Raw genomic sequence first — 24,003 nt, forward strand, 5'->3', positions numbered from 1 at the left:
GGGCGGAGCTGGGCGCCGGGGCCGCGGGGCGCGGGCGGCTCGGGCTCGGTTCTCCCTCCATTCCCCGGGATCGCGGCGGGCTCGGGCGGCGGCAGGATGGCGGCTGGGCTCCTGCCCCTGCTCCCGCTGCTGCTGCTGCTACCGGGCCGGGGGCCACCGGGGGCCCTGGGCAACCGGCACGCCGTGCACTGGAACAGCTCCAACCCGCAGTGAGTGCGGGCGGGGGCTCCGGGACCCGCACCGGGAGGCGGGGGGGGGAGGGGGTGGGGGGGTGTTCCCAGGGCCGCGCGGGGTGGGGGGCGCCGCCGGGAAGGACGCGGGCGGCGACACGGCGGGGATCGCACTGAAGGATGCGCTGGGGGCGGCGGGCGACACTGGGACTGCGGGACCCCCGGTGCCGGTCTCCTCGCGGCGCCCTCGTGCGGGCGGGGCCGCCGCTCCCCGGCTGCCGGTGCCCCCGGTGCCCCTCGCCCTGCCCACGAAGTCGGGGATGGCTGCGGCGGGAGGGAGGCAGCCGCCCCGCCGGTTCGTGTCCCCGTGGCCGCGCTGCCGGGCGGGGCTCGGCGGCGCCCGGTGCGGGCGCGACGGGGTCGTGGGCACCGGGGGAAGAGCCCCTCCCGCCAGCGCTGACCCACCGGGGGCAGCAGGGAGAGCCTGGCTCCCCCAGGCATCCATCTCCCGGTGCGCCGGGGCGGGCAGGGGTCTCGCTGCCCCCGCCAGTCGCACCCCCCGCATGTCTGGGTGCGGGAGCGGCACCGGCGGCGCGGCGGAGGCGGAGGGGCCCGACAGGTGCCTGCCGCCCCCCACCGTCTTTGCCCGGCAGCAGTGGCACCCCCAGGGCGGCAGCGGTGGCTCCGGGGCTGCGGGGACAGCGGGGGGTGAGAGCGGAGGGTGGGAGCGGCCACCGAGCGGAGCAGTCGGGGGTCGGTGGCCTTGGCCGCTCAGCCCCTCCCTCACACCCTGCGCCGGGGCTGCCTCTGCCCTCGCCGGCGCACCCACAGCTGGGAGCCGATGTGCATGGGGACGGTCTGGGCTGGACCCTCCCGGGAAATGGGGGCTGCGCGCCTGTGGTGCGTCCGTGGACCTCTCCACGGGGATCTGCGCCTGCTGCCATCGCCCACCTCTCCGTCCCTCTCTGGTGCGAGTGCCCAGGGGTGTGGCGGGGACATGCATCCAGCCAGAGCATCCTCTGGCTCCCGTCGGTGCAGGGGCTCTCCTGGGCTCTCCCCCCACCCCACACCCCTTTGTGCAGGGTGGGAGCAGCCCCGGCAGCCCCCTCCCGTGCCATTGAGATTGTGTCGCCAGGCGGAAGCTCGGGCCCCATAAATCGTGCGTGTGTGCGACGTGCCGAGGCGCAGCACAATGCCGAGGTGCCTCCACACTCAGCATCCCCCCGCACCCCCCTGCTCTGCCCGGACCCCCTGCACCCCCAGCCTCGTCCCCACACTGTGACATCGCCACGACGCTGGCGGCTGTGCCACCCTCACCCTTGTCTCTCCATGACTCCCCCAAGCCAACACCACTGTGACCTGCCGCTGCCCCGGCCCCTCTCGGGGGACAGGGCGGAGGGGGATGGCAGTGCCCGGGCCGTGCCAAACCGGGGGTGTCGCAGCCAGATGCCCGCACCCCCTGCGCAGGCGTGTCTGGCGCGGCCGCCGGAGTCCGGCTCAGGGCATGGGCGGCGCGGTGGGGGCGGCTGCGGCAGAGCCGTGTCCCAGGGACTCCGGAGCTGATATTTATTGTTAGGCAGTGCGGCAGCTCGGACACAATTATAGCCGCACGGCAAAGTGTCTGGATTAGATAAATTATGGGGGGAATTAGGCTCCCTGGGCCGCAGCCTGCAAATCCCAGCAACCCTGCTGCAAGTGGAGCCATAAACAAGCCCAGCATGGCCCTGCGGGGCTCTCCAGGGAGGAGGGGGTTGCTGGCTGTGCCCACTCCTTGGCCACAAATTTATTGTGGCTCCTGCCATGCTACCCTGGGTACCCCTGTTGATGCCCTCAGCAGGATGACGGGATGAGGGGCAGCCCAGGGAGCAGCCCAATGGTGCCTTGGGAAGCAGGGGGTTGGCGGCATCTCAGCCTCTTTGGCCATTCAAGGAATGGTTGGGGGTGCTGGGAGGCCAGGAAGGGTCCCCAAGCAGGCAGAGCACCCCTCATGCCATGGGTTTGGGGTGTGTTGGCAAAGACCAGGGGAGGTGTGGAGGTGGGATCCTCAAATCCTTCTCCTGCTCGGCCTGGTTGTTAGTCCAGCTGTGCATTCCATCTGTCTGTCCCATCACCTCCCCTGGTGGCAGCCAGCAAACCCTGGGGGTGTGGGATGACCCTTGACTCATCCCTGCCTTCCACTCCCCAGTCCTGCCGGGAATAGGCCTGGTGGCATGGGACAAAGGTGCAGGACAGCCGTGTCCACCCAGCACCAGCTTTTGTGGGGCCTGTGACCCTGGAGTGACCCATTGAGCAGAGTCACGGGTTCCTGGAGTGTCCCCAGACAAGGTGGGCCCGGGCATGCTGGAGGCTCTGTCCCTGCTGCGTGTCCCAGATGCCAAGATGGGGACCGCAATTTGTCCCTGTTCATGGACACAGACACGGCCAGTGCTCCTGACACTGCTGCACTCTAAGAAGCACCCCAGAGCAGGTTGGGGTGTACCACACTGTGCCACTGACTCTGATTTGGGACCTGAGGATGCTCATACTGAGGGCACTGTGTGCCATGGAGGGGGCAGAGCAGGGAGTGTGGTGACACAGGGGTACACAGGGTGCCTAGCTGTGGTGTGGGGGTCAGAACCCACCTGTGTGCAGGGAGGTTGTGGCACCTTGTGCAGGCACACAGCTCGAGCAGCTCCCCCCAGCACTGGCTCTGCCACCACACTCACCTCTTCAAGGTGGCTTTTATCTGCCCCAGACTGTGTTGCAGGCAGTGAGGGCTGGAGTGGGCTCTGGAGAGGGTTGGAGTGGGCCCTGGAGAGGGCTGGAGTGAGCTCTGGAAAGCCTCAGTGCAGAGCTGGGGAGTATCTCACACAGGAGAGGAGCCACATCCCTGCAGAGCAGGTCTGGAGGGGCCCAGGCTCCTCTGCAGCAGCCAAACCCCAACAACAGGGCAGTGCCTGGCCTGATCCCCCCACCCCATCCACAGCACCCCCCAGGGCTGAGGAGGAGTCACCCACAGCAGGAGGGACCCGCGGGGCTGGGGGCATCCAGCAGGAGGTGCTGCCCAAGCAGGGGCAGTTCCGTGCCCACCTGTGGAGCTGAATGTAGGGACAGTGCCAACACCACCTCCTTTGGCATCCCGAGGCTGGCTGGGGGGCTCGGCCAGCCCCCACACCATGCCTGTGCCTTCCAGGCTGGGCACCCAGAAAGCCCAAGCACGCAGCCATCCGCGGCTGCTCCGGCAGGAGCGGGTGCCCACGGGCAGATCATGCCGTGCCCCGTGAGTCACGGCGCTGGGCGGCACCGAGCCCCGGCAGCACCGACGGCGTTCCCGTGGGAGAAGCGGCCGCGGTGTCGGGGTGCAACAGGGCCGGGGCCACCTGCTCCTGCCCGGGCTGGTAATTGAGTCACCGGTTGCAGATTGATGGTTTAATTAAAACCCAATTAGAAACCTCATTGATCTTGTTAGCAACACGGGAAGGTGCCGGCTTTAGCCGGGATTACAGGGATTGTATGGCCGTCGATAGTGACGGGGGGCACCTGTAGGGTGCTGCTGGAGTCCCGGCGAGCTCGGGGAGGGCTCTCCCTGTCCCGCCGGTGCTGCCCGCTCCCTCCACGTGCGGATCAGCCCTCGGCTCCCCCCCTCGGAGCCCCGATTCCCCACGCAGGGAGGTGGCCCCGGGGACACCGTGTGCCGGCGGTGCCGTTAGCGCCCGCGCCTTGCGGCTGCGCCAGGCGAGGCCGGGGGGGCTGTGCTGTGGCTCGGTGCCACCCGCGTGCGTGGGCTGCGTCGCAGGCGCTGTCTGCCGAGCCAGCGCGCGTGTGCGTGGCCGTCTGGGCGCCGTGACTGTGCAGCGCTGGCTGCGTGGGGAGGGCTGCGCTGAGCCCCCCGGCTCCCCCGCGGTGGGTGCGGGAGGACGGGCAGTCTGTCTGTCCCTCCGTCCGGTGGGGTGGACCGGCCACTGTGGTCGATGCGCCTTTGCCTCTCGCTGTGGTGCGGGGTGACGGGAAGGGGACTCGTAAATCAATGGCACTTTTTTGTTCCCCGGGTGATGGATGGGCCCCGGATGCGCCAAAAGGACGAAGCTACTGGAGCCGAACAAAGAGCCTGGCTGTGCTGGGGGCTGTCCAGTGCTGGGGGGCACCACATCGAGGACACACCACACTGCCCTGCTCCCCACTGCTGGCACCATCAATGCGGGGTGCTGAGCCCAGCTCTGGCCCTGCTGCCCTCCAGGCCTCTCCAGCACAATAGGAATGAATCTCTGTAGGGTGGGGGTCCCGACGGGGGTCCGGTCCCGCCGTGCCACTGCTGCCAGGGCGTGCTGCAGTGCACCAGGCGCTCCCCAGCAGTGTGGGAGCCAGCGTGCGGCACGCAGCCCGGATTTATGGCAGCAGATGGGAGCGGAACGGCCGCCCGGCTCACCGGTGGCTGCGGCGTGCCAGGTAGCCAGGGTGCCACCGGGGTGCCACCAACGTCCCTCCGGTGTGGGGCCGGTGGGCACCGAGCCCGGGGCCGGTGCTGCCAGGGGACATCCATCTGCCCAGCATGACAGGCTGCTGGAAGGTACCACTGTCTCACCAAGCCCTGCTCTACAAACGCAGTCGTGCAGAAGTGATGCTGCCCGCTCTCCTCCCGCACTTAACCCTTCGGGCACTGCCAGAGCCCACCGTCCCCACCGGCCGTGCCAGAGTCTGGGATGTGGAGGGTCCATCCCAGCCTAGGTTGCAGGTGCTTCCCTATAGCTGTGGAGCTGGCAGGGACCAGGCAGCCCGTGCCTGCTCTGGGATGGGTGCTGGTGAGAAAAGAGGCAGGGTCCCTCTCTCAGAGTGTCTGTTCCTGCCCTTCCACCCCAAACCAAGGCCCACAGGCTCCCTGGATGATGCTGTCAGCAGGTCTTGGAGCACTTGGGCCGTTGCACTGAGGGGGCTGCCGGATTCGGGGGTATCTAGAGTTACTGCTCTGCAGTGACTGTGCAGGAGCCAAGCGTGGCAGGGACACGGTGTTGTGACCAAAGCAGCTACTGGGGTCACCTGGATGTGCCTCAGGCTGTAGTGGCCCTGTGGCTCTCCCCATATGGGACCACTCCCCAGCCCCTCCCAGCTTATAGTGATGCCTGTAGGAGTCACTACCACGGGCCCCTTGCCACACCACCTGGGGCTCCTGCACCCTGCCATGGGTGCTGGTGTCCCCCAGCCCAGGGGAGACTTAGGTGCCTCGTTAGTGAGGCTGTTTATCAGCAACCACACTTCTTAATGAGCTGTTGCTTAACGAGCCCCAGCCTGGGGTCCCAGGGGGCTGTGCCACAGCACTGGGGGCCCCAGGGGAACGGGGGGGTTACCTCTCCCCAGCACCCCGTGACAGTGTCACTTGTGACACTTCTCCTAGTCCCTCTGTCCCATGGCACAGCCACAGCCCGGCTGTGGGGAGCCCCAGCTGCCGGTGCCCTCCCTGGTGTGGGGCAGCTGGTGTTGGGGTACGCCGGCGTCCCAGCTCTGCGTCCCGCGTGGAGTTAATTGCAATTTTCTCCTTGGGGCCATTTCTTTAATAACAAGCCTTTTTCTCCCCCCGCCCCCCTTCCCACCACATCAAAGGGGGAAGATGAAAGGTCCCGGCGCCCGCTCAGCAAGGGTGGCTGCCTCAGCACCTTCCCGGCGGAGCAGTTGCCGGCGGGTGCCGGGATGGGCTGCGGAATAGCGGCTGCGCAGCGAGGGAGGGGCCGCGTGGGGCTGCGCTCCCTGTCCCACGAGTGATGAGTTCTGCCATCAGCCTCCCCCCCGTTGCCCCCCGGTGCCGGAGGCGGCGCTTCTTGTCCCCCAGTTTTGCCGCCCGACACCGAGTCCCGTTAGGGTTTTGTCTCCGAGCTCGGCTCCGGTGCCGCGGGCGCTGGCGGAGCGCCGGGGCTCCTCAAACAGCGCCGGGGGCGATGGTGCAGGGTGGGGCGTCTGCACGCGCAGCCCTGCCCGCTGCCTGCCCAGCCCTGCCGGGGAGACCCAGGGAGCCGCTCGGCTCCCGGAGCGGCGGCAGACCCCCCACCCACGGCCAAGGGAGCCCCGAGTGAGGCTTTGGGGGCGCACGGTGCGGGGTTTGCCCTGAGAGGTGGGGAAAGGGCCGTGATCCGGAGCGATGCGCCGGGAGCTGGAGCTCCGCAGGGGAGCTCCACGGCCACGCGTGCCGGGATGCTGCTGTCCGTGTCCTGCGGGATGCTGGCCAGCGCGGTCCGGTCAGGGTCCGGTGCCGCGGCGGCGGCTCGGTGCCGAGCCAGCGCCGGGTGGTAATTAATTGGCAGGAGCAGCGGGTCAGCGCGGCGGCGAGGATTACCGCGGCCGGGATTTCCGTCGGGCGCGGATTAGGAGCCAGCGGAGCCTCTCCCGAGTGGATCTGAGGGGATTGCTGTTCCTAATCAATGTAAATGAGGCTCCCCCAGGGCCACCCTTTACGGCATTAACGAACTAACGGGATTAGCCAGAGCAGGGTGAGAAATCCTGGCTCCGAGCTGCGGCGCGTGCCAGGGCCGTGGTGGGCGGCAGCGGTGGGTCGGCTCCAGGCTGCTGGAAATGGGGAATGCCGGGGAATTCCAGGGAATGCCGGGGTCCCCCGCACGCCCACGGGCTGTCCCGTGGAGACCCTGGTGCCTGTGGGGCCCTGATGCTCTTCTAGGTCTGTCTGTGCATCGTCTCCTCTTTGAGGCTGTCTCGTATGCCCGTGCTGATGCCCATCCCACCTGTACATGTGGCTTGACACCTGTCCCCAGCAGCGCCCGTCCCCTCCCCAGGTCCACCCGTGCCTTCCAGGACGGTGATTCTGCTCCATTGTGAGGCTCAGGCTGTGCAGGGTCCCACTGCGTCGAGGGCTGGAAGAGGGGCCACCACTGCTCCCAGAGTTCCAACCTTCACTGCAACCTCATCCAGCCTCTGGCTCCCCATGGAGAACCCTGCTTGGGGATGTGCAGGGCCTCCCCAACCCTGACCTCCCATCCCTTCTTTCCCTTGCAGCCTGCGGCGGGAGGGCTACACGGTGCAGGTGAACGTCAACGACTACCTGGACATCTACTGCCCTCACTACAACGCCTCGGTGCCCGAGCACCGGCTGGAGCAGTATGTGCTCTACATGGTGAACGCGGAGGGCTACCGCACCTGCAACACCAGCCAGGGCTTCAAGCGCTGGGAGTGCAACCGGCCCCACGCGCCCCACAGCCCCATCAAGTTCTCGGAGAAGTTCCAGCGCTACAGCGCCTTCTCGCTGGGCTACGAGTTCCGTGCGGGCCAGGAGTACTACTACATATGTGAGTGCTACTGCACGTGTGTGAGAGTGCTACTACAGGTGTGAGGGCTACTACAGGTGTGAGTGCTACTACAGGTGTGAGTGCTACTACATGTGTAAGAGCGCTACTAGAGGTGTGAGGGCTACTACAGGTGTGAGCGCTACTACAGGTGTGAGCGCTACTACACGTGTGAGCGCTACTACACGTGTGAGTGCTACTACACGTGTGAGTGCTACTACACGTGTGAGTGCTACTACACGTGTAAGAGCGCTACTACAGGTGTGAGTGCTACTACACGTGTAAGAGCGCTACTAGAGGTGTGAGGGCTACTACAGGTGTGAGCGCTACTACACGTGTGAGATTGCTACTAGAGGTGTGAGTGCTACTACACGTATGAGAGTGCTACTACATATGTGAGTGCTACTACATATGTGAGTGCTACTACATATGTGAGTGCTACTACACGTTTGAGAGTGTAACTACGTGTGTGAGTGCTACTGCATGTGTGAGTAGTACTACATGTGTACATGGGGCACTGAGGCAGGACCCCAACACAGCTCCCAAACCCCCCTCAGGTCCTCCCACCCCACTTAGGTCCCCTCAAGTCCTCCCACCCCACTTAGGTCTCCTCAGGTCCTCCCACCCCACTTAGGTCTCCTCAGGTCCTCCAACCCCTGTTGGGTCCCCTCAGGTCCTCCAACCCCTGTTGGGTCCCCTCAGGTCCTCCCACCCCACTTAGGTCCCCTCAGGTCCTCCCACCCCACTTAGGTCCCCTCAGTCCCCTCACCCCAGTTGGGTCCCCTCAGGTCTCCCTCCAGCTGGGTTCCTCTGTGTCCCCCTTGGGTGATTCACCTAAACTGGGCAGCTTTTCCCCACCAAGAGTTGGAACCTGGAGCTCTGGAAGGGGTTGAAGGAGCAAAGGGATGGGGGGCTTACATGATGCAGGGAACAAACAGGGATGTGGGAAAAGATGAGAAGAAGGTTGGAGGTGTGGATAGGCGTGCCAGTGCACGATGGGGTGCTGGGGGATGATGATGCAGGATGTAGGATGCTGCAGGATCAGGGTTCAGGAGCTGCTGCTGCAGGATTGCAGAGTTGGTGCCTGATACTGGTGCTGGGTTGGGATGCTGGAGCTGATGGTTCAGGCCTGGGGTGCTGGTGCAGGGCATTGGTGCAGGATTTGGGGTGCTGCTGCATTCCCCCAGCCCGGAGCACACTGCTGGGCAGTACCAGACCTCTCTCTGTCCACACCCACCAAGCCTCAGGGTGCCTGGGGTTGAGATCCCTGCCATGGAACCCTCTCAGCACGCTCTTTCTTGCCTTGCAGCCACGCCGACACACAACCACCGCCGGGCCTGCCTGAAGATGAAGGTGTTTGTCTGCTGTGCCTCCAGTAAGTACCCCCGTGCCCGTCCCGGGGGCTGGGGGCGGCCGGGGGCGGCGAGGCTGGTCCGTGGGTCCCCCGTCCCTCCTGAGGGGGTGGGTGCATGTGTGGGCTGCGGTGCAGGGCAGGGAGCGTGACCCCCCCGTCCCCTCTCTCCCTCCACAGCGTCGCACTCCGGGGAGAAGCTGGCGCCCACCCTGCCCCAGTTCACCCTGCGGCCCGAGGTGAAGATCGAGGACCTGGGTGAGTCAGGCACAGCCCCCGGCCCCGCAGCGCCGTGTCCCCGCTCCCCGCCGCCGCCCCTGGGGCAGCCCCAGCCACGGGGTGGGGGTTCAGGGCCGCCCTGCTGCCCTCCTCATCCTCTTGCTCCTCCCCACAGAAAACTTCAACCCGGAGATGCCGAAGCTGGAGAAGAGCATCAGCGGCACCAGCCCCAAGCGGGAACACTTGCCCCTGGCCGTGGCCGCCGCGCTCTTCCTCATGACGCTCTTGGCCTCGTAGCTCCCGGTGCCCGCGGGGCCCCGGCCAGCGCCGCTCTGCCGAGCGCGGCCCCCTCGACCTGCTGCCCCTTGTGAGAGCCAGCGGGGAAGCACGGCGAGACCACCACCCACCCCCTGCCCGGAGAGCCGCCTGCGGAGCTGCCCCGCGGGGCAGGGATCACGGCACGCACCGATCCGGCCGGACTGGCACCTCCGCAGGGATGCGGCTGGGAGCGCCGCGCCTCCCGGGCAGCGCGGGGTCCTGCCCGCAGCTCCCCCCGGTGCCCCGTGGCTGCCCCGTGGCTGGGGGGCAGCGCCGAGCCCGATGAGAGCAGGGACCCGCGGGGCCGGGCAGTCTGTACATACCCATATAGATCTATACATACTGTACAGAGAGCGACTACAGAGATATTATATCTATACTGTACCATAGGCAGCCGCGCCGGCCCCGGGCTGGCTTGTACATAGTCGAACGTGTTGGATTTTCCTCGTCTTCCGTGAAGACCCGACCTATGCAAACGCACAGACACTTTTTGGGGAAAAACAAAACAAAACAAAACAAAAAAAACCATTCTCGATCTTTTTTTCAAGTGCTTTGGCTGGTGATTTTCATATTCTGCTCTTAGTCTATAAAAAAAAATAATAAAAGGATAAAAAAAGGGATCACGGTGGCGTGCAGCACTTCCAGCCCTCGGAGGGGTCCCAGGGGGGCTCCAGCTCGGACAGGCGTTCAGGAGAGGGCAGACCTCCACCGTGCCACCCTCCTTGCCAGGCACAAGAGGCTCGGTACCGCTGGCAGGGGGATGCAAGGCACTTCCCACCGCTGGCTCTGCTCCCCATCGACCCCCGCAGCGCCGGCAGGGACGCGGTGCTTCCCACAGGAATGTGGCGTGGATAGCAGGAGCGCTTGAAGGTAAGGGCGGCCCGGGGGGGCCCGTGGCACGCAGCCCTGGGGGTGCTGGGGTGGCGTTTGGGAGCAGGAGAGCCTTCCCTGCCATCCTCACCAGCTGCACGGAGCGAGCAGACACGGGGTGCTGGCAGCGCCATGGGAACGGCGGCATCGCCCCTGCGGCGCGTCTGGCTGTGCCGGGCATGCCGGCTCCTGCCTGTTCTGGGGGGATCTGGCACACGCTGGCGGCTCCTGCGGGCTGGGGGACGCCCTCAGCTCCCCCCCAGCCCCTCCAGCCAAGGGGATGTGGGGGCTGGATTGTACTTGGGGTGGGATCGCATCTAAAGGGGGAGTGTTGCTGGGGCACCCAGACCCCCACACACAGTCCCCACAGTGGAGCACTCGCGGGCTTCTGACCCTGCGCTCTGCGGGGCTGGGGGGCCCAGTGCTCCCAGGGAGCGGGCAACAACTCTCCCCATAAGGATGAGGGGCTGCTAGGGCCCCGCTCCCAGTGTGGATTCCTGGGGAAGGGGGTCCTCCCAGCCCCAGAGAGCAGGGCAGCCACTCTCCCCCACCCAGCAGGCGCTGCTGGGCGGTGGCTGGGTGTCCCGCCGGCCCGGGCTTGTCCGGGTGCGCGAAGAGCCGACGAACCCGTCAGACGGGTCCTGGGAGCCCTCCCAGCAGGCGCCGGGTTCGCCACGTCCCCCCCCGCGCTCCGGCAGGCCTGGCCCGCCGTGGGGCTGAGGTCCCTGCCATGGATCCCCTCCCGGGGTCCCCAGGTGCCACCGGCGGCTGTCTGGTGGCCCAGGGCAGGGTGGGCACGGTGTGGGTGGGCGGCACCGCTGCCACTGCCAAGGGCCACATCCGGCCAGGTGCTGATTGCCAGGGGCTGGCCAAAGCACCTGTGCCAGTGTGGTGCCATGCTGGTGGCACGTGGCACGACGAGCCTGACACAGCTTGGGTGGCCAGTGCCCTGCGGGGGTGTGAGAGCTGGAGTCACTGCCCTGGCACAGAGAGCTCTGCCTGCAGGATCCCTCCTGCCACTTGCCTCGACCCTGGCACCACTTCTTGTGCATGTGTGGCACCACCCATGGCTCGGTGGGCACCTGGCTCAGGTGTGCTCCATTGTCCAGGGCTGAGCACGTGGGGACAGCCCAGACCCACCAGGAGTCTTCGGGGGTGCTGCTAGAGGAGATTCCCAGGCCCAGCTACCCCAAGTCAAGTGGGGGGCCATTGTTGGGACCCCAGTGCTGAGGTTTGGGTGCCCCTTGGGTACTTTGGAGTTTCACAGCCCGGGCAGCAGATCCGGGCAGGGGGGTGTGTGCCAGGAGCAGCTGTGTGGCACAAGGCTCTGCCTCACCTCGGGGCAGCTCCCCTGCCCGGTCAGGGCTCTCTGACCAAAGGCATGAAGTCCTGGCACAGCTGGACAGCCCTGGGGCTGTGGCTCTGCCCCCACCAGGCTGGCACCCGGCCATGCCTACCTGCCATGCCTACCTGCCAGGCTGCACGCAGCTGGCACTGCGTCACCGCGGCCTTCGCTCCCGGCCACAAACTGGACAGCTCCTCTTCCTCCCCCAGCCTTGCAGGGTGACGTCAGCCCAGCCAGGGGCCGGGGCACTCCCGGGTGTCCCCAGCCTACAAACCACAAACACTGTCACGAGTTCGGCGGCCTCTGGCCAACCCTACCTGCCCCACACGGAGCAGCAGCGATGTTTACAGCCTGAGACGGCTTCACCTTTGTCCCTCCATCACAGGCACTGATCCCAGCCCATTGTCACCTGCTCCCAGGTGCGTGGCCATGACCATGTGCGCCATGTGCACACCACCACTGGCACTCCCAGTGCCACTGCAGGTGGGCACTCACCCTACCCTGGGTGCTGCCCACCCTGTGCCCCACCGTTGTGTCCCAAGGGAGGTAATGGGGCACCTCTAGCCTCAGTTTTTGTCCCAGACTGTCCCCAGCAGGGGACATGGTCTTGTTTTCCCCTCCTGCTCCTCCACTGGTCCTCTGGTGGTGACACTGGGTCTCGATGTGTCCACGTGGCTTCACTCCCAGCCCCTTCCCTGTGACCTGGTGGCCCTGCTCCAGGGCTGGGGCCATGGCTGATGAGACAAGGGAGCCCCTTGGCCAATGGGGTTGGGTGCCACATCCCAGTGCCACAGGATGGATCCAGCATGGTGTCCCAGGAGGTTCATTATACCCCTGACAGACCCAGCACAAGGCTCAACCACCAGGGGCTGCCCAGCCCTCCCCTGTCAGTGCTCCCTGCCTTGGTTTCCCCAGGCACAGTCTATCCCTGACGTGGAGGGGGCAGTACCAGGGTGATGCCAGGACCACGGGATTGGTGCTGCACCCATCCCCGTGGCCTGCACGTGGGCTCCCAGCCGTGTTCCCAGGAGTGCTCCCCTGTACAAGCCACGGCAGCGCCGGCATCCCGGGAACAGAGGCCTGGCACTGTCATTATGGATGATGTCAGGCCTGGCCACAAGCAGGGAGGATGAGAGCAAAGCAGCCTCCCTGGGAGTGATGGGGTGGGGAGAGAGAGGCTGGGATGTGGGGGGGAAGTGGGGCACCCAGCCCCACGGCCTGGGCCCGTAGGATTTGGAGCCACGCCGCTCTCAGGTTGCCGTGCCGGCGCCTGCCGGAGCCCCCGCCGCGTGCCAGGGGAGCGCTGCGCGCCCGCTGCGGCACAGGGCATGCAACATTACCCACAATCAATGGATCATTATGGAATAAACAAGAGGAAAGTTGTTTTGCAAATGCGGCTGAGTTATCGCTTCACAACACGCGGCGAAGCGTCGCGCGCCGGCCGGGACACGGATGGATCCGTGTCAGAGCAAATGGGAACCGACAGCGCGGCACCGCGCTCCTGCCAGGCAGTGGCAGCGTGCCCGCTGTGCCCACCCCGGCTCTGCGCCTACAGACCCCCGTGCTGCACCTACAGACCCCTGTCCTGCACCTACAGACTCCTGTGCTGCACCTACAGACTCCTGTCCTGCACCTACAGACCCCCATGCTGCACGTACAGACTCCTGTCCTGCACCTACAGACCCCCGTGCTGCACCTACAGACTCCTGTCCTGCACCTACAGACCCCCATGCTGCACGTACAGACCCCTGTCCTGCACCTACAGACCCCTGTTCTGTGCCTACAGACCCCCATGCTGCACGTACAGACCCCTGTCCTGCACCTACAGACCCCTGTTCTGTGCCTACAGACCCCCATGCTGCACCTACAGACCCCCATGCTGCACCTACAGACTCCCATTCTGTGCCTCCAGCCCCCAGCTCTGCACCCACAGACCCCTGTCCTGCACCTACAGACCCCTGTGCTGCACATACAGACCCCCATCATGTACCTATAGACCCCTGTCCTGCATCTACAGGCCCCAGCTCTGCACCTACAGACCCCTGTGCTACATGCACAGACCCCCATCCTGCACATACAGACCCCTGTTCTGCGCATACAGACCCTGTGCTGCACCTACAGAACCCCATCCTGCACCTACAGACCTGTCCTACACCCTCAGCCCTCTATCCTGCACCCACAGCCTCCCAGTGTGCATCCACAGCCCTCCAGGGACTTTTGCACCCACAGTTCTCCCTCCTGCACCCACAGGCCCTTATCCTGCACACACAGCCTTCCATCCTGCACACACAGCCCTGTTCTGCACCCACAGCCCCCATTCCTGCACCCACAGCCCCATCCTGCACCCACAGCCCCATCCTGCACCCACAGCCCCCCAGTGTGCATGCACAGCCCCTGGTGTGCCCCCACAGCCCCCCCTCCTGCACCCACAGCCCCCCCTCCTGCACCCACAGCTCTCCCTCCTGCGCCCACAGCCCCCAGTCTGCACCCACAGCCCCAGGTGTGCACCCACAGCCCCCATCCTGCACCCACAGCTCTCCCTCCTGCACCCACAGCCCCCCATCCTGCACCTACAGCCCCCAGTCTGCACCCACAGGCCCGGGTGTGCACCCACAGCCCCCATCCTGCACCCACAGCCCCCATCCTGCACCCACAGCCACCAGTCTGCACCCACAGGCCCGGGTGTGCACCCACAGCCCCCATCCTGCACCCACAGCCCCCCATCCTGCGCCCACAGCTCTCCCTCCTGCACCCACAGCCCCGGGTGTGTGTGTGGAGTCCCTGCCCGGTGTGGGTCACTTTTTGGGGGGTGGCCCTGCTCCGTGCCGGTGCCGTGTGGGGGGATGGGGTGTGTGTGGAGGTGGGGTGGACCTGGAGGGTGGTGCTGTGTGTGGGGAGGGTGCTGGTCACTGTCAGGGGATTATGTCCCCTTCCCGGTGCCGTTCCCGGTGGGCGGGGCGGGCGTTTGTGTCCCCGGGCCCGGTCCTGGTGCTGGGGGGGGTGTGTTTGTGTCCCGGTTATCGCCAGTCTCGGTAGGGAGGGTTTGCGTCCCCCCGCCTGCTGCCAGTCCCGGTGTCCGGGAGTGCGTGTCCCCGCCGGTGCTGCTCTCGGTGTGGGGATGGTTTCATGGTTTCCGTCGCCCTGATCGATACCGGTGGGGGTGTGTCGTGTGTGTGTCGCCCCCCCCCCTCCCCGCGCCTCGTCCCGTGTGTTGTTGTGCGAGCGCGGGGCGGTGGCGGGGGCGGGGCGGCGGCGGGGCCGTACATAAGGCGGGGGCGGGCGAGGGGCCGCCCGTGGAGCGCAGCACCCGGGGAGCGATGGGGCAGCCGGGGGTGCCCCTGGCCCTGCTCGGGCTGGGGCTGTGCTGGGCAGCGGCGGCCGAGCGGCACACGGTCTTCTGGAACAGCTCCAACCCCCGGTGAGTGACCCCCGCCTCCCACCGGGACCCCCCCCCCGCAAACGCGCACCGAGCCCAGCACCGGCCGCCCCGAGGGCGCGGGCGGCGCCGCTCCGCTCCCCGGCGGCCTTTGTGCGGGGCGGGCGGCGGGACGAGGTGGCGGGGCCGGTGCGGAGCTCGGTGCGGGGCCGGCGGGGCCGTGCGGGGGGTGGCGGGGCCGGTCCAGGTGCGCCCGGGGGGGCCTTTCCGTTCCCAGGGCCGTGCGAAGGGGCCGCTTCCTTCCCGCGGGGGGGGCGCGGCGCCAGCCCCGGCGCCGGCCCCGGGGACCGTGTTGACAAACACGGGGCAGGATGTGCGGGGGGGTAGACCTGGATCGGGGCCCCCCGCTCACCGGCCGCCGGGGCTGCGGGGTGACCCCCATCTCAAGGTTCAGCCCTACAGGTTTTAGGGGTCCCCCCCGGCCGCAGCCGTGACTCCCCCTGGTTGTAGAGGTGTCCCCCAGGGCATGAGCTCTCTCAGGCTCTAGGAGTGTCCGCCTTGGCTTTCGGGGAACCCCCCACACTCTCCAGACCCCCAGGCTGTGGGGGTGCCCCACACTCAGGAACCCGTGAGGAGATCTGGGGCTTCCCCTCTTCCCTGGGCTGAGTCACTCCCTCCCCAGGTTGTGGGGCTTCTCCCCCCTGCCCAGGCCGTGCCCCCCCCCCCCCCCCGGCTGTAGGACTCCCCCAGATTGTAGGGCTGCGTCCTCTGTGTGCCCCCGCAGGTTTTTGGGGCGCCCCCGTGGGTGGCTGTGCCCTCTCGAGGCCACCACAGCCGGTGAGGTGGGGACCCCGCGGAGGCCCCCGGCGTGCCCCCCCCGGCTGGGGTGTGGGGTGCAGCTGGAGCCGGGCTGGCTGCCCCACGGCGAGAGCCGCGACGCCTCCTGCTCCGGCAGCGCTGGGCCGGGCAGGGTGCGGGCAGGCTGCGCGTCCCAGCGGGTCCCCTCCCTGCTCCCCGGCCCCTGGGGAGCGCTGGGAAGTGGGGTGCGCTCACCTCTCACTGCCGGGGGGCCGAGCCGGAGGGAGAGTGAAGGGGGCGCTGCCCTTTCGAAGCTATTCCAGGTGCTGCAAGACTCAGCACAGGGAAGGGTGCACCCAAGGGTGCCCCCAGGCAGCGCTGCCGTGGCCAGGGTGCTGCCCCCTGGGTATGGGGGATTTGGGGGCACAAGTAAAGCCCCTAACCCAGAGCTGACCCCCCGTGCCGACCCTCCTGCCACAGGTTTCTGTGGAGTGACTACACGGTGGAGGTTCGTCTCAATGATTACCTGGACATCATCTGCCCCCACTACGAGGAGGGCAGCGTGGACCCCCGGGCCATGGAGCGCTACACGCTGTACCTGGTGGAGCTCGAGGAGTACCAGGCCTGCAAGCCCAGCTCCAAGGAGCAGATCCGCTGGGAATGCGACAAGCCCAGCGCCCTGCACGGCCCCGAGAAGTTCTCAGAGAAGTTCCAGCGCTTCACTCCCTTCACGTTGGGCAAGGAGTTCAGGGAGGGACACAGCTACTACTACATCTGTGAGTGCTGGGGGGCTGCGGGGGGGGACTCCGAGGTGCTGCAGGGATTTCCCATCAGGCTCCCCCCATCCCTTCCTAACCTGCCTCTCCCTTCACAGCCAAGCCCATCCACCACCACGGTGAAGCCTGCCTGAAGCTGAAGGTGACGGTGACAGGCAAAGGCAGTGAGTATCACCACATCACCACCCCCTCGGGGCCCCCCCGCGTCCCCTCCTTCCCAGCGTGGCCTTGGCTGCGCTGAGTCACGGCCTGGCCGTGGCCCCTGGCCAGCCCGGGGTGTGGGCACGCGCAGCTTGGCCAGGAAGGTGTTGGTGGGGGCAGGGAGGGGGGAGACAGCCCACAGTGAAACGGGATTTTGGGGTTTTGGGAAGGTTGGGGTGCTGCCCTTCCCTCCGTGACCCCCTGTTTGCTTTGCAGCTCCGGCACCACCCGCCCCGGCCTCGACGCAGAAAGGGAGGATCCAGGCAGGTGTGTTGGGGGCTGAGGGTGGGTTCCTTTCTGGGGTGGCAGGGTGTTCTTGGGGGCACCAGGCTCAGCCTGCGTGGGGAGGTGGGTGGGGGGCACTGGCCTGAACACAGCCAGCCAGGGGTTTGCTGGGGGCACTGAGGCTGATCTGCCCCTCCTGGGGTGCTCTGGAGCTGGCTGAGGTAGCAAAGCTGATGGCAACCCTCTGCAGGGGGGATGTGCTGCTGGTTTGGGGTACAGCTTGTCTTTTGGGGTTGCTGGTTGCTGATGGCTCCTCTCTTTTCCCCCCTGCAGATGATGCAGCTGCACACGTGCTGAGGAGCGTGGGGCAGAACTCGGCCATGCGCAGCAGCAGCCGCCCCTTCACCTTTATCAGCCTCCTCCTGCCCCTCCTGCTGCCACAGGGGCTCTGAGCTGCCCCTCGTGCCCGGACCCACCGAGGCTGTGGCCATTGGGGACCCCCGTGGTTCCCGCACATCTGCCCCGGGTGCCCTGCCCTGTGCACATCTGGGCAAAGAAAGGATTTGTCAGTATTATGGGGCTGGAGGGCCCAAAGCCATCGGAGCAGCTGGAGCCTTCAGGCTTCCCTGGCCCTTCCAGGATGTTCCTGGCAGCCAGAGGCCGAGCGGGAGCCTGGAGCTGGAGGGGCTGAGGTGCCCCAGACTGGAGAAGGGCAGGGGGCTGGCACCCCTGCCCCGCAGCTGAGCTCGCCCACCACCCTCGGGGCTTTCCCTGTGGTGGGCTGGAACTGGAATGTGTCCTGCAGGCGGGGACGTGGGGGTGGCCAGGTGACACCGGTGCAGGGGGCCACTTACCCCCAGTGTCAGTGGCCAGGAAGCACAGACAGGCTGGAGATGCCCCGCAGCCAGGGGTGCGGGGTTATGAGAAGCATCCCACTCTTCACTGTGCTGCACCCCTACCCCTTCCTTCATCCCCTGGCCCTTCCCCATCCCTCCCCTCCGCTGGGTGCCGGAGGGGCCCCCCAGCACCCCCTTTGTACAGCTTTCTAACACGGGACTTTTTATACCATTGTCGGGAATAAATAACCAAAACCATGCCGAGCTCCTGAGACCTCCCCCACCCCCCTGGGCCAAGGCTCTCCTGGCTCTGTGGGGGGTTGGGCTGGTTAATTAATTAATTGGCTGGTGTTTGCACGGGGCTGTTAAGTGGCAAAGTGCCACAGTGGCTGGCACTGTCCCCGGCTTTATCTGGTGACACAAAGGCCTCCCCTGAGGGTAGGGACCCCTCCCCCTGCACTGCAGTGAGCTTCCAGGTGGGGGGTAGGGGTTTGTCCCAGGACAAACCCCACTGTAATGGGACAGACTCCAAGGGATGGGATAAATCCCACCGCTGGCGAGGAGGGGGCTGGGCGGGGGACACAGCCTGGCTGCACCCCAGGGACCCCCACGGGATGACCCCAGGGATGTTGGGTCCCTGAGGGTGAGACACTGGGTGCAGGGAGCTGGGATCACAGGGGTTTGGGAATTGCGAACTGCAGGGAGGGAGGGTCCTGGAGAGGGAAGATTTTGGGGCACCACCCGAAGGTGGGGGACCCTAGAGATGGAGGGGTCTCAGGCATGAGTGACGCCCAGGATGTGTGGGGACACCCTGGGGCAGTGGGGTCACAGGGGAAACGTGGATCCCAGGGATGCAGGATCCTGGGAAATTGTTGTCACAGGGATATGTGACTCCTACAGGAGGTGGGGGTGGGGAGCTGGGCTCACAGGGGTGTGAGACCCCCGGGCTGTGCACTCTGTACCATGAGGTTCACCCTGGGGATGCCCAGGGACCCCCAGACCTGAAGTGGGACTCTCAATACACGACACCTCGGGGGTACTCCCCCCCAGACCGGCCCCGGTGCCCTCGCGGTGCCCGCGGGGCGGTCACGCCGGTGCAGCCGGCGCTGCTCCCCCCGCTCGCAGCCGGATCCCCGCCGCCCCTCCCCGGTAGTGCGTCCCGCCCCGCCCCGCTCCGCTGCGCCGCGGGCAGCACCGGCCCCGCCGCGCTCCCGCCGCCGCTGCCCGGGCTCCGGCATGGTCCTGTCGGTGCTCGCCGGTGTCTGCCTGGCCGCCACCCTCGCCATGTTCGCCACCGGCCTGTGAGCGATCGGCGGCGGCCCCGGGCGGGGCGGGGGCGATGGGGAACGCACCGGGGCCAGCTCGGGGCTGCGCCGAGGGCCGGGGGCGCTGGGGGTGCCAGGGGGACCCCAAGGCCGGTTTTGGGATGCATGGAGGGGCCTTGGGGGTGCAGGGGGGCCATGGAGGATGAAGGTGCAATGAGGACCCCAGGCTGGTTTTGGGGTGCAGTGGGGGCCTGGGGGAGGGGGATTTGTGGGTGCAGGAGGGGCCATAGGGGATTTGTGGGTGCGATCAGGACACCAGGGCTGGTTTTAGGGTGCAATGTGGGGCCTGGTGGGAGGGCAGGGGGTGCAATAGTGAGGGCACCAGAGCCATTTTGGGGGCTGCAGTGGGGGCCACAGAGGTGCAATGGGGAGAGCGCCAGGCCCAGTTTGGGGGCGCAGTGGGGAGAGCATCAGGCCCAGTTTGGGGGTGCAGGGGGGGCCATAGGGGGTTCAATGGGGAGGGCATCAGGCCCAGGTTGGGGGTGCAATGGGGAGAGCATCAGGCCCAGTTTGGGAGTGCAGTGGGGGCCATAGGGGGGTGCAATGGGGAGAGCATCAGGCCCAGGTTGGGGGTGCAATGGGGAGAGCATCAGGCCCAGTTTGGGGGTGCAGTGGGCCATGGATGGCTGGTGCAGAGGGATTGGGGGTGGTGCTGAGTTTTGGGGGTGCAGGGGGAGGAGGAGGGGGGTGCAGTGCCTGCTGGCTGCCCACTGGAGAGACTGGAGCCCTCCCACCCCAGCACTGCCGGTCACCAGGAGGATGCTGCCCTCCGCCCTCCCCAGGTCTGACCTGCGCCAGATGTTGGCGACCAAGAGTGTGGAGAACATCCAGTTCCTGCCCTTCCTCACCACTGATGCCAAGTACAGCGGGGTCAGGTCCTGGGGAGGGGGATCATATAGATTTGAGGGGCAGGGGGGATCCCCCAGGCTGCAGCCAAGTGCCTGTGCCATATCCCTGCAGCAACCTGAGCTGGCTGGGCTATGGCTGCCTGAAGGGGGACGGGACAGTGATCACCGTCAATGCCATCGGGGCAGCTCTGCAGACCCTCTACATTCTGGTGTATCTCTACTACAGCCCTGCCAAGGTGGGGCAAGGGCCTGGGGTGATGGGGAGGATGGGGGACCCTCACCTTGACAGCCCCCTGCTGTCCCTCCCAGCGCCCCGTGCTGCTTCAGGTCCTTCTGCTCCTGGCTGTGGTGGTCACTGGCTGTGGTTACTTCACCATCCTGGTTGACACAGGGACACGCCTGACACACCTGGGGCTCTTCTGCAGCGTCTTCACCATCAGCATGTACCTCTCACCACTGGCTGACCTGGTGTGTGGGGCTTGGCAGAGCTGGGGCTTGCCAGCCCGGGCCCTGCCTGACGTTTGCTCCTGCAGGCCAAGGTTGTCCGGTGCAAGTCGACGCGGTGCCTGTCCTTTCCCCTGACTGTCACCACCCTTGTGGCCTCCAGCAGCTGGACACTCTATGGCCTGCAGCTCCATGATCCCTACATCACAGTGGGTTGGGGTGGTGGAATGCTGAGGGGTGCCTATCCCATCCCACTCTATCCCATCTCATCGTGTCCCAACCCATCCCCATCCCATTCCACCCTTCTCCATCCCCATTCTGTTCTGTCCCACTCCTGCCCCATCTCACCCCACTCCATCCCCATTGACCCCTATCCCATCCCCACCCCATTGCCATCCCATCCCACCCCATTCCCCTCTCCTGGCTCAGCTGAGCACTTGGTACTGGCCCCATTCAGCACCGCCTGTGTCACCCAGCCAAGGGTGACAAGGCTCAGCATGGTGTCTATTGATTTTAATTAATTAGCTGAGATGGGGCCAGTAAACCTCCCCGGCACCACAGTACATCCACTGTCCCCCCATGTCCTCCCGCAGGTCCCCAACGTGCCAGGGATCGTCACCAGCCTCGTGAGGTTCTGGCTCTTCCAGAGGTACAGGCCAGAGCAGGACAAGTCCTACAGCCCCCTGCCTGCCTGAGAGGTGCCCTCAGGAGCACCCCAACTCTGGCCTGGGCTGGCCCCACCGCTGTCCCCTTGGCCACTCCCAGTGGGACACCAGGAAGGACCTCCTGCCTCCAGCCCTGCATCCTTCAGCGAAGGCCCTGGAGCTCTCAGAGAATCCTTTGGGGTACCACAAGCCCCTCAAACCCCAGGGTGGGAGGATAGTTTTCCATGCCTATGGCTCTGCCTGGCAGCAGGATTTCAAGGGGAAGGGCTTTTGAGTGGCTTCCAGGGGTCCAGGTGTCACTTTTGTATGGATTCAAGTGCCTTTTAATAAATCAGAGACTTCCCAGTGCCTGCTTCTTGTACCTGCTGCAGAGGATGGTGCTGCTCAGAGGATGGTACAGCTCCTGGCCCTACAGCTGCTTTGGGAGCTCCTTGTGGGCAACCAGGGGGGCTGCTTATGGCCATACAGGGGCTACTTGGTGGGGGTGGGCTCATTCTGACATACCCTGGGCTCTGGCAAACCCTCGGTAGGCATCAGCCTCACTGGAGCCATGAGGGGACCCCAGGGAAGCCAGCACTGCTCTGAGCACCCTGAGGGAGCCACCCATCACAGAGTGGGGGTAAAAGGGTGGAACTGACGAGCAGCCACCACGGCAGGAACTAGGAAACTGTGGCAGCAGCTCTCTGGTCACAGAGAGCAACAGGAATCGATGGGAATCCTTGCTAAACCCCTGCAGATCGAGCAGGCCTGGATCAAACATCGATGCTCTGTCAATTAACCAATTAACAGCGATGAGGAATGAAGATATCAGGCTGGTGCCTCGGTGGAGGGGCCAAATCACACAGCAGACAAAGCCTTGTAGAAGGAGGCCCCCACCCCATGCAGGACCCCCCCAGGAGCAAGGCGCCTCATCCCACACTCCAGCCAGATGACACAGCTGGGATGAAGGATGCTGGCAGGAGCTGTGCTGCTTGTGCACACCTCACACACAGCCTGCAAAAATCCATATAAAGGGACAGAGCTGAGCGTGGTGCCAAGGGAAGGAGGACGAGCTCCCGGCGTGCTCTGTCTTGCCCTGTGGAGCCAGGGCTTCCCATGCCTGCTCTGGCTGCTCCAGGGACTTGGTCCAGCAGGGAGGAGTCCCCCAGCCTCGGGAAACAGCTCCCAGGCTGGCCCCACATCCTGGGGAAAGGGCTCCCAGGCTGGCCCACAGCCTGGGGAAAGGGCAGCTTTCTCCACTGCCACACCTTGGCTGCCAACCGGTCGCTCCGGCTGCCCCGTGCCGGGAGTGGCTGTGACGTGGCCCCTCGTGCCAGCTCCCAGATGCCTCCATGCAGGGAGGAGCTGCTGCCACACGGGCTGGGAGGAGCTCCTCGTGGCCATGAGTAGCCCCTGGATGACCATAAGTAGCCCCTTGAAGGCCATGAGTAGAGGCCCTGGATTGCCATGAGCAGAGGCTCTGGATTGCCATGAATAGCCTGCACTGGGTCATGGGTAGCTCTCAGATGGCTGTGAGTAGCCCCTAGATGACCACAAGTAGCCCCTGATGGTCCTGAGTAGCCTGTCAGTAGCCCCTGACAAGGAGCCCTCTGGTTGGCTGTCAGTAGCCCTGATGGCCATGTGTAGCCCCTGGAAGGCCACAAGGATCCCTCTGCTTGGCTGTCAGTAGCCCCTGAGGGCCACAAGTAGCCCCAGGATGGGGCCAGATTGCCATGAGTAGTCTGCAGAGTCATGAGTAGCTCCTGCATGACCACAAGTAGCCACTGGATAGATGTAGCCCCTTTGAATGATCATGAGGAGCCCTTGGCTGGCTGTGAGTAGCCCCTGATGACCCTGAGTAGCCAACAGAAGGCTGTCAGTAGCCCCCAGAGCACTGCTGTGGTCCTGACCCCACCAGGGCCCCACGTGGCCAAATCCAGGGCAATGTCACCCCCCAACCACTTGTGTGCCAGAAAGGGCTCAGAGCTTCCCACTCCGCTCCCACCAGACTTTGCTGCTCAGGAAACAGCTAATTAGCTGCTCCTGCTAATTAACCTGAATCCTCCCTCCTGCTCCCAACTGCAGAGCATACACAGCTGCTAATTAAAATCCCAAAGTCCTTTGGCTGGAGGAGCTGGTGGCTGCCAGGGCAGCAAGTTCCTGCACACGGGGTCAGAGAGCAGGAACGGGGGTCCCCAGGAGCGAGCCCCACCCCAGACAGAGCTCCCCACCCCTCCCTCTTCCCAGTGAAGCCCAATGTGGTGCTGTGGATGGGCAGAGGAGTCAGGGGAGCTTCCCTGGAGCTGCCGGGGCGTGGGGGACACCACGCCACAATTTAAAGGCTGTGTCGCCCAACCCCACCCTACCAGTCCCTCTCCTCCTTGCCGGGAACTCGGCCAGCGGCACGGGATGAGGCTCCTCCAGCTCCCACCTGCGGGAGTGAGCCACATCTGAGCCGGGAATGTGTCTGGGGCACGGCCCCGGTGCCGCATCCCGCTTCAGAGCCAAATTCCAGAGAGCTGAGCAAGGGACAGCACCGGCTGGGGGACGTGCATGGAGACCCTGCCCTTCACAGAACCCCCAAACCTGCACACCCAGTGACTCCCCTGGGTGCCTTCCAGCAGCCCCCGGAGGCTCCCAGTGCCTGCAGCCCGGAGCCCCCACCGTGTCCCGGGTCACACACAGCACAGCCACCACTGTGCCGGGTCACACACAGCACAGCCACCACCGTCCCGGTCACACAGAGCACAGCCACCACTGTGCCAGGTCACACACAGCACGGCCAGCACCGTCCCGGGTCACACACAGCACAGCCACCACTGTCCCGGGTCACACACAGCACGGCCAACACCGTCCCGGGTCACACACAGCACAGCCACCACCGTCCCGGGTCACACACAGCACAGCCACCACCGTCCCGGGTCACACACGGCACGGCCACCACCGTCCCGGGTCACACACGGCACGGCCAACACCGTCCCGGTCACACACAGCA

General features: G+C 65.9%; 3 protein-coding genes across 9 annotated transcripts; all 3 read left to right on the forward strand.

Annotated features, from left to right (window-relative positions):
* Positions 1 to 7: 7 nt before the first annotated feature.
* Positions 8 to 9,940, forward strand: EFNA3 (ephrin A3). 2 transcript variants are annotated; one of them, XM_059871214.1, is made up of 5 exons: positions 8 to 209; positions 7,146 to 7,435; positions 8,742 to 8,807; positions 8,964 to 9,041; positions 9,178 to 9,940. In XM_059871214.1, the coding sequence occupies exons 1-5, from the start codon at positions 97 to 99 to the stop codon at positions 9,297 to 9,299; spliced, it is 669 nt and encodes a 222-aa protein (XP_059727197.1). In that variant the 5' UTR covers positions 8 to 96; the 3' UTR covers positions 9,300 to 9,940. The 2 variants fall into 2 exon arrangements, with proteins under 2 accessions (XP_059727197.1, XP_059727198.1); XM_059871215.1 differs by lacking the exon at positions 8,964 to 9,041.
* A 4,879-nt stretch (positions 9,941 to 14,819) lies between these two features.
* On the forward strand, positions 14,820 to 18,005 carry EFNA1 (ephrin A1). Its single transcript, XM_059871242.1, has 5 exons — positions 14,820 to 14,953; positions 16,190 to 16,485; positions 16,584 to 16,649; positions 16,903 to 16,953; positions 17,245 to 18,005. The coding sequence occupies exons 1-5, from the start codon at positions 14,853 to 14,855 to the stop codon at positions 17,361 to 17,363; spliced, it is 633 nt and encodes a 210-aa protein (XP_059727225.1). The 5' UTR covers positions 14,820 to 14,852; the 3' UTR covers positions 17,364 to 18,005.
* A 910-nt stretch (positions 18,006 to 18,915) lies between these two features.
* Positions 18,916 to 21,377, forward strand: SLC50A1 (solute carrier family 50 member 1). 6 transcript variants are annotated; one of them, XM_059871225.1, is made up of 6 exons: positions 18,916 to 19,048; positions 19,855 to 19,932; positions 20,006 to 20,156; positions 20,230 to 20,388; positions 20,454 to 20,573; positions 20,958 to 21,377. In XM_059871225.1, exons 1-6 carry the CDS (start codon positions 18,984 to 18,986, stop codon positions 21,057 to 21,059), a joined length of 675 nt encoding a protein of 224 aa, XP_059727208.1. In that variant the 5' UTR covers positions 18,916 to 18,983; the 3' UTR covers positions 21,060 to 21,377. The 6 variants fall into 6 exon arrangements, with proteins under 6 accessions (XP_059727208.1, XP_059727212.1, XP_059727213.1 ...); XM_059871227.1 differs by having other exon boundaries at positions 18,923 to 19,048; positions 19,812 to 19,932; XM_059871228.1 differs by having other exon boundaries at positions 18,923 to 19,048; positions 19,812 to 19,932; positions 20,033 to 20,156.
* Positions 21,378 to 24,003: the final 2,626 nt, after the last annotated feature.

This window comes from Haemorhous mexicanus, chromosome 31 (genome assembly GCF_027477595.1).
Source record: "Haemorhous mexicanus isolate bHaeMex1 chromosome 31, bHaeMex1.pri, whole genome shotgun sequence".
Lineage (NCBI taxonomy): Eukaryota > Metazoa > Chordata > Aves > Passeriformes > Fringillidae > Haemorhous > Haemorhous mexicanus.